This window comes from Hipposideros armiger, unplaced genomic scaffold (genome assembly GCF_001890085.2).
Source record: "Hipposideros armiger isolate ML-2016 unplaced genomic scaffold, ASM189008v1 scaffold_164, whole genome shotgun sequence".
In the NCBI taxonomy this organism is placed as follows: domain Eukaryota; kingdom Metazoa; phylum Chordata; class Mammalia; order Chiroptera; family Hipposideridae; genus Hipposideros; species Hipposideros armiger.
The window spans coordinates 1977991-1986632 of record NW_017731514.1 but is presented as its reverse complement, the minus strand read 5'-3'; the positions used below and the strand labels follow the sequence as shown (position 1 = coordinate 1986632).

The window sequence follows — 8642 nt, the reverse complement described above, 5'->3', positions numbered from 1 at the left end:
CTGACGCGGCTCATGGAGGCACTGAGACGCCTCCTGCCCACACCTAGCGGTTCTGCCCCAGGGTCCAGAGTCCCCCTCTAGAGCAAGGTCAGCAAGTTTTTTTCTGTAAAGGGCCAGATGGTAAACACCTGTGGGTCTGTGGGCCACAGGGTCTCTGTCACAGCTACTCAACTTGGCTGTGACAGCCCCAAAGCAGCCACAGCACGCGGAAATGAACGGGCTTGGCTGCGTGTCAATAAAACTTTATTTACAAAGTCAGGCAGCAGGCTGGAGGTGGCTACAGTCATAGCCGATCATGCTCTCCATGTCCACTGTCCACCCGCTGTTCACCCGCCTCCACAGCGGGCTGTCGGGGGCAGGAGTGGCCCCCTGGCTGCCTCCCGCCCCATCCCATCCCACTGGGGAGGTCAGGAGGACAGGTCGGCGCAGGGCCACCTCTTCCCAAGCAGCCCAGCCTGGGCCAGGGAGGGGCACTGTGGGCATCAGCGGGTGAGGGGTCAGCGTGCAGCTGCCCAGAGCTCCATGCTGGGGGTGGCTGGTCGCCTCCCTCCCAACCTCTCCTGGGCAGGCAGAGCTCCATGTGGGGCCCATACAGCTGCACCTGGAGGCCGCGGGGGACCTCAGGGGACCCAGGTGGAGGCCTAACCCGGGGGAAACAGACGAGGCCCTCCGGACTTACCACCACTTCGGACACCTCAGGCACAATGCTCCACTGTATCCTCCAGCCCCTGGCAAACGAAGACAACACACACTCTCAGACGGCATCGTCTCAGGGGCGACGTCACATGCCGGGCCCTGAGCTCCCCACGGGGAGGGGCGCCCTGAAAAGTGGACAGAAGGGGCTTCGGAAGCCCCTGCTGTTCACCTCCGAGACCACCAGGGCCCCTCCCTGCTGTGGACTCAGGTCACTCTCGTCAGCCCCTCCCCTGGGGCCCTCCTGTGGGGAGCACATTTAAAGCCCCCAGAGGTGATGGTGCAAGAGGGCCTTCAAAACAGCCGATGAGGGGGCCGGCCGAGTGGCTCAGTTGCTTTAGAGCTCACTCAAGAATGCGAGTTCTGAGCAACAGCAGTTCGAGTCCCAGCCTGAGCTGAGCAGCCGCTGAGCTGCCAACAAGTGGCAGGATGGCTCAGCTTAAAAAAAACAAACAAAAAAACCTGGTGACACAGCAGCAGNTTGTTCAGCATCTTAGCTGTGGAGGGCAGTGTCACTGGCCCTCATATGTGGGATCCGAACCGGGGCCCTCTGGCATCCCAAGCCAGCTCTTAACCAACATGCCACTCGGCTGGCCCTTTTTTTGTTTTTTTTTAATAGACCACATTATGAAGGTAATTATGGAAGTCATACAGTTTAATAATAGTGGGCGGATGAAAAGTCTGGTGTAAAGAAGTAGATACACACAGGCCTCCTCTCTTCTTAATGTTGCTCCTGGTTGGGAAGAAACCAAAGATGAAGGACTGGCAGCTGTGTGGAGCATGGCGCACCCTGCTGGGGAGGTGCCGGTGTGGGGTGTCCCCAACACCCCCCAATCGCCATGTGGAGTCGTGCTACTTTACAAGGTCTCCCCAAACAGTCCTCAGGCTTTCTCGTCCCTGGTCAGCATCTCCAGTGCACTCGCCGCCCGGAATTTCCACTGCCACTTCTAGAAAAACAGTTCAGGCCACGGAGTGAGCGTTTGGTCAACCAGAACCCCAGCCACGCCCCATGGTCCCCGAATGGCTCTGGCAGTGTGGACCGACTGCACGCTGACATTGCAAACCTGGGAGTGTTCTTGGGGACTGTGACGGGCGACACCTGAGCTCGCCTTGATAACCTGCACGGGACCGAGTATCTTTCAGACATCCCCACGCCAGAGCTTCAGGCCTCCGCGAAGACTAGATGGAGTGACCACAACACCTGCACTCTGGGGTTTTAAGAGAAATGATCAGAACGCATGGCTACATAGTGAAAAGTTAAGATCACTTACAAGGGTTAGTCTGTTTTCACTTCCTTTGCTCACTGGCGCGGGAACAGTGAGGCGGCAGCTATGCTCTGACATTAGTCCTGCTTATTCTAATGACGTGAGGGTGCTGTGAGGCACTGCCCGTCGCTGGGAACCGGTGTGACTGTCCCCTCCTCTGCTCGGTGTCACTGGAATATGGCTGGAAGGGTCACTTAATTTCTAATCTTGCTGGTTTCAAGATTGGAAAATGACCTATTCTGTATGTTTGAGAAGACAAAAATAAAGTTACTTTGGGCAGAATGTGGCTGTTATAAACAGCAAGTATCTATGAAGAGAACCCCGATTTGACAAAAGAAACATTATTAATTTCATTTCCCTCTGTGTTCCTGTCTGTCCCCTTTCTGTGCCCCATACTCTTCCCACCCTGGGGTGACCCTTCTGATTTGCAGCCAGAGTGATGGCTTCTGCTGGAAAGGGCACCGAGGTGCTTTTTTTGGTTCCCTGGACCCTCCAGGAAAAGCCAAGAGGCGCCTTCTCAGTACAGCTACCCCTTGCCTTATGATGGGGACACGCTCATCACAAGCTGAAAATACCTTACGTGAAAAATTCATTTAGTGCACCTAACCTCCCAAACACCGTAGCTTAGCCTCACCCGCCTTAAACGTGCTCAGACACCTCACATTAGCAAAATTGGACCAAATCACCTTGCTGCTGTGGCCCAGTGTCACAAGAGAGCATCGTACGCATATCGCTAGCCTGGGAAAAGATCAAAACTCAAAATCTGAATTAGAGTTTCTACTGAATGTGTATCGCTTTCAGAGTATCATAAAATCAAACTGTAAGTTGAACCATCGTAAGTTGGGGACCGTCTGTACTGCTGTGAAAGGCACACATTAAAATATAAAGGCCTGTGAAGGAAGCCAATTACACTGAAATATGGTTATCAAGGTTTTAAAAATAGTCCTTAGGCATATGTGTGCGTCTTTATTGTTACATTAAATAAGGCACATGCGTAAAACAGGCAAACGGGCTAACGGTTACGTGGGGAGCCCACCAGCGAGCCTGCCAACGGTTCCCTCCAGGGAGCAGGTGTCCCCCAGTGTGAGGAGGCATTCACATGGCCTGTCGGGCAGAGTGGGTGGGGGTGCTGCCAGAAGGGACAGGGCTGAGTGGGGCTGTGGAGGGTGGGGGTCAGGAGGTTTATCTGGGATAGAAAACCAGGGTGTGTGTCAGCCACCCAGGGAGTGGGCAGCGGTGCTCCTGAGAATGTGTGACAGGTTCCCCAGGGACGGTCCTGTCACTGCTGTGACAGTGCCCCTGATGACGGGTGCAGTAGCAGGCCACACTCCCTGCGTGACTTCTGCAGGCTTCTCCGTCCTGGGGGCTCGTGTGGGCTCAGGGTACGGGAGACGGGTGCCCTTGGGTGTCCCGCTCAATCCCGGTGGTTGCCGTGCTGGGTGGGTACCTGTGTCCCTCTGCCGGGAGTGAGTCTCTGGACGGGCTGAGCCACGAGTGTCACTGGGGACCCCTTTGCTCAGGGTCCCCAAGGCCTCCTGCTCGTCAGCCTCAGACCTTGGGGGAGGGTTACAAGCAGCACCTGGTCCCAGAGACGCCCATGGCCCCCCAGGGAGGGCATCTCTGGGTGAAGTCAGGACCTGTACCCCAAACTCAAGGCACTGCTTCTGCCCATCTCTGTGTCCCCCATTCACCCTCAGGGTGATGGCACCACTCCCTGCTGCCCCCCAGTGCCAGGTCCTGGGTGCCCCTCCCTGTGAGCCACCGCCCTGTCACTGGCCTCCTGTCTTCTGGAACGGGGATCCCTGCCCCCCAGCCTCTCACTGTACACTCCCCACTGCCCTCACCCCTCACCCAGGTGGCTTGGTGCCCAAACGCCCCCTGCCGTCCAGCACTGGCAGCTGCAGAGGCCCTGAGCCACCCACTGCCCACGATGCACGGGGCCCTACCTTAGCACAAAGCAGCTCAGGTTTGTTTAAATAAAAATTATAATTTATACAAGACTTTTTCTTTAAACAAACAAGGTTTTCTTAAAAAAATGTTACAGGGGGATTTGTTTCATCGGTTCTTCATACGGTACAACCCTGTTGTGGAAAGAGTTACACTGGTAACGATTATTTACAGATCCAAAATAGACTCAGGCTTCAGACATAAAAAATTTAACATTCATTCTAGTTCAGTGATTAGTCGTAGAAATTAAATCTCTGCCCAGATTTACAGTTCAGTAAAACCACAGGTCTTCTCTGATGGGGCCGCGCTCTTCTCAGCACAGCCCCTGGGCATCCGAAGGACCTGCCGCCAGCCCCTTGGGCAACTCAGGGACCCCATCCTGTACCCTAGCATCCCTCAGCCCACCCTGGGCTGGGGCCAGGCGACCACACCCTGGCACGTGGTCAGTTTTCATCTCCCTTTCTTCTCAAAAGGGACTCGAACTAAACCACTGCAGGGACCACCCCCACTGAGCTTGGGGACAGAATCTCCTCGTGCTTACAAAGAAGCACATGCTGACCCCCGCGCGGCCATGGGGGAGGGCTGCAGCAGCACCCACGGGGTCACCCCGCAGCCCGCCCCTGGGGGCGGATCAGGGCCCACCCTGTCTGCCTTGGATACTGGGGGTCTCTCTGGGGTGTGTCCCAGAGCCTCTATGTCCCCAAGGCCTCTATGGGGCCCATGAGAGCCAGTCCACCTTCATTGACCGTGGGAGCCTAAGCCAAGGTTTAGAGTGGGCTCTGCCGTCATTCTCAGAAGTTCGACCTACAGAATCACATGAACGCAAACACCAGTGTGACTGAGAGCCAGTGGACACTGCGGGTCCCCAGGTTTCACCGACTGGGGCAGGGTGTGTGCTTAATCTGGCTGGTCGGCATGGCTCCCCTGCAAGCGCTCCAGGGGCCCCAGCAAGGGAAGGGGTGACGAGCAATGCCACCAGTCTCTCACCAAAACCAGCAAATTAGGATCAGAGCAAAGGTAAAAATTACATCTGAAAAATGATACAAAAATAAGAAAAACAACTTGCTCTCTGTAAAAAATATAATCTTCTGTTTCTTCAAAAAACAACAATCTCAGTGACATCCAAAGGACTCAGGACAAGTCAAGGAACCGGAGGACTCCGCACTGGGAAGCGTGCCGACCGTGAGGGAGGGCGGCCATGCTGACCCGCCCCAGCCCCACAAGCACGTCCTCTGCAGAGGCCACCGGCCTGTCCTGACACCCCTCTGGGTTCCAGGGCGGTCCCAGCATGGACCGAGCCTGGCCACCTGCACGAGGGCTGTGGCTTCCTGGGCAGGGCGGGGCCCAGACCAGCTGGGGAGGGCAGGGGCTCGCTCGCACCCATGTGCACGCCAGTGCAGGGGGGCCCGGAACACTCAGACGCCGGGGTGCAGACTGCCTGGCCACAAACCTCTGGGCTCTGCTCACGGTCACTCAAGCGTCCCTACACAGCCTGGCCCACCATGGGCCTGGGAAGCTAGTGCCCACCTGAGCCCCACAGCCCTTCCCTCACCAGCCCTGGTGGCTCAGCCTGGAGGCTGGCACCTGCCATGCCGTAGCTGGTTTTCACCTGAGAGCCACCAAAGCCTGAGTGCCCCTGAGAGCCGGGGGACATTCTGGGCCTTTCCAAACAGCAAAATGTTAAAAAGACGCTCCTACCTACACGACACTCCGTATCCGCATCAGGTGCCAATTACAGGCCTCCTGGCCGGCTTCTTAGGCCGAGATGGCAGGTGGCCCCTGCAGACGGTAGGCCAGGCCCAGGCCTGAGGCACGGGGGCCCCTCCCACCAGCCCTTGCTGGCCCCACAAAGGCTGAACCAGATGGCGCTCCGAGGACATGCGGTAGGGGTCCCACTGGAGAAAGAGCGAGACCGACTGGCCATTTGTGGAGGCTGGTGAAGGGGCCTCTGTCCCTCATCATCAATGTCCTTCCGCTATGGCTTTGGTGTGGAAGAGCTGCCGGCCTCCAGAGAGCCGGGTCTCTCTGCCCGGGTGGGGACAGAGAAGGGGCAGATGTGCTTGGCGGTGGCTGGGACACTGTGTGTCCTGCGTGTCCTCCTTTCCAGTGGCCTCTGTGTCCACAGGTGTTTGAGACGTGCCTCACCTGCCAGGCGGGCTGGCACCGTCTGAGTGCCCCAACCCCTGCATGAGGGGTCTGTAAAGGCAGGTTAACACAATAGAAACCACAGATCGAGGGGAATTATTGCAAAAGATCATGAGGATATCCAATTTTTTTCCCACTACCAAATTGTAAAAAAAAAAAAAAAGAAAGAAAGAAAGAAAGGAAACGTCCAGCAGTGTCCTGGGAGAGACAACACTAGCTGTCACTGCCGGATGCGGCTGCCGCTGTGCTTTTCATGTACTGGTTGAAAATGGTCTCGAAGGCCTCGTCTCTGTGCACCATGGCACCGAACACCAGGGGCTGGAGGGAGGAGACACTGTCGCTGAGCCCATGTGGCCAGGCTGGCGCAGGACAAGGCCACCCACCCCCAGGCCCTGGCTGACCCTGGGCCGGAGCCACGTGGAGCCACGTGGGGTCTGGGTGCCCAAGGGGAGACCCCCTCCCACCCAGAGGCTGGGCTTCATATAACCAAGGCAAGAGGCAGGGGATGGGCCCCCAGCGCCCCCTCCCTCGCTGAGTAACTGTGTTGAGTTGTCCCCTGTGGGCCTCAGCCTCCCAGACCCAAACTCAAGGCAGCAGGAGGGTCCTGTGGCCAAAGGGGACGGAGGGAGGGAAGCAGCGGGCTTCCTGGGCCCCCCCGCCGGGCTGGAACCCTGGAGGGCCAGTGCCTCTGTGTCGCCCTAGGGATGCTCAGAGCCCCACCCCTAGGTCCACCCTGCCATCCCCTTGGCCACCCGCCTGCCTGGCACTTACTTTCTGGGTCGATGGTGTCGACACGGCAATCCCCATGCCCGAACCCGGGAGGACAGACAGGACCTTGTACTAAAGACGAGCACATCGTCACCGTGGGCCTCTCTTGGGGCCAGGATTGTGCCACCCTCTTCACACCTAGGGTCACCTCCTCCATGGAGCCCACAGACGGCAAGACACATGGGGCCCGGGGTTGACTCTGAGACTAGGAGGGAGCAAGTGGGCCAGCTACCCCCACTGTGTGCGTGCAGACCCCTCCTCTGGGCACCGCACACACCTAGACACACTCCACGTGACCACACACGAGAGAAATGGTTAGAAAATGCCAGAGTGGGGACAGCTGTCTGTGCTGTCACCTAAGCCTGCCCTGAGGTGTCGGGGGCCTCAGGGACAAGGGGTGGGGGCAGTGGTCAGAGTGGGCTCAGTACCTGACCACCTGGCCCACTTCCCATCCGTGCGAGGGCACCGGGCGCTGACCCACAGGGAGGGACACGGACACGGGTGGGAGCTGAGGGGCTCGGCACGGAGGCCTTCTAGACGGGGAGCCCTGGCGTGGGCAGAAGCTATGCCTGTGGGAGCCTCCTGTGTGGCACCTGGTCTCCTAAACGTGTCCACCTTCCAGCTACACCCCACTGGCCTTGTGCCCCTGTGGCTCCGTCTTCCGCTTTGCTCTCCCCGAAACCGAAGTGGGCAGGACAGGTGGGGGCGGGCTCACCAACCTTCTGGATGTCTGTGATGTCCGCCAGCTTGATGACTTTGTTCCTCTTGGAGGACCCGGATCGGGAGCTCTCAAAGCACAAGTAGCTACGGGGACCGGATGGAGGGATGGACAGAAGGTCGGACAGAGGGACGGGGAGAGGTAAATGAGCCACGGGGACCGCACCGCGGCTGCCACAGCCCCCGTGGGACGGAGGGCGACCCCCCAAACAGAGAGCCCCTCTCACCTGTTATTAAAGACTGCTCGGGAAAGCTTCATAGCTTTTAAAGATGAAAACCCACCACTTTACACTGAACCTGCTTTACGTTCCCGTGATGTCACAACCCTCAGGACACCCAACCAGAGACACACAGGGCGTCCCGGAGGCCCCGCCGGGGGTCTTCCTGGCCAGTTCCTTCAGTGAGGGGTGGACAGGAAAGCGAGGGCCCTCGGCCGCTGCTGAGTGTGGGGGACGGTTGGCCAAGGGCGCCCAAGGCTGAGAAGGCCCCCATCCGTGGACCTGCTCCCCCACCTCCCACACCTGGGAGCAGCCTCAAGGATAAGCTCTCTATACAGTCTCACCCTAGGAGAGAAAAGGCACAGCCACCTTGGGGCTGCTACACCCCAAAAGGAGAGTGACAAGCACACTCTGCCTGCGCCTCGGGCTCCAGCAGGTGGAGCCACACAGCACCCTCCACGCGACTGCACTCGTGACCTGTCTGTCACCCGTCATGAGCACTCAGACCAGAGCTTCCCTCGGGCCTGGGAAATGGTGGCACTGCTGGCCCTGGCCATGTCCACCTCGGAGGCAGTACTTTCTGTCCCTGAGTGTAGGGACAGCCAGCAGGAGTGGCACAGGCTCTCGGCAGGGCTGGCCTCGCCCCCCTGCCCCCTCAGGTCCCGCCCATCCAGCAGCCCGCTGTCACTCACTTCTCCGTCACGTACAGCACCCCGTTCCTAATGTAGTCCGTCGGCATCTTCCGGTCTCTGTTTATCAAGCAGCAGCGCCAGCCATTCTCACACACTAAGGGGACAAAACAGAGCCTGGGTTTCCCACCGGTCACGCCCACCTCTGATTTGATGTTGGAACCAACCCATCAGCACTGGTTTTTCAAAGACATACTAAC

At 58.2% G+C, this 8642-nt stretch overlaps 1 protein-coding gene across 1 annotated transcript in view; it reads right to left on the bottom strand.

Annotated features, from left to right (window-relative positions):
• Nucleotides 1-1330: 1330 nt before the first annotated feature.
• Nucleotides 1331-8642, bottom strand: part of GRAMD4 (GRAM domain containing 4) — a 44986-nt gene continuing 37674 nt past the window's right edge. Inside the window, exons 5-8 of the mRNA XM_019651686.1 lie at nt 8446-8539; nt 7538-7622; nt 6822-6890; nt 1331-6368 (exon numbers count right to left, since the gene is read on the bottom strand). Of these exons, the coding sequence (XP_019507231.1) occupies nt 6264-6368; nt 6822-6890; nt 7538-7622; nt 8446-8539 (353 nt within the window). The 3' untranslated portion in view covers nt 1331-6263. The remainder of the gene's footprint in view (nt 6369-6821; nt 6891-7537; nt 7623-8445; nt 8540-8642) is intronic.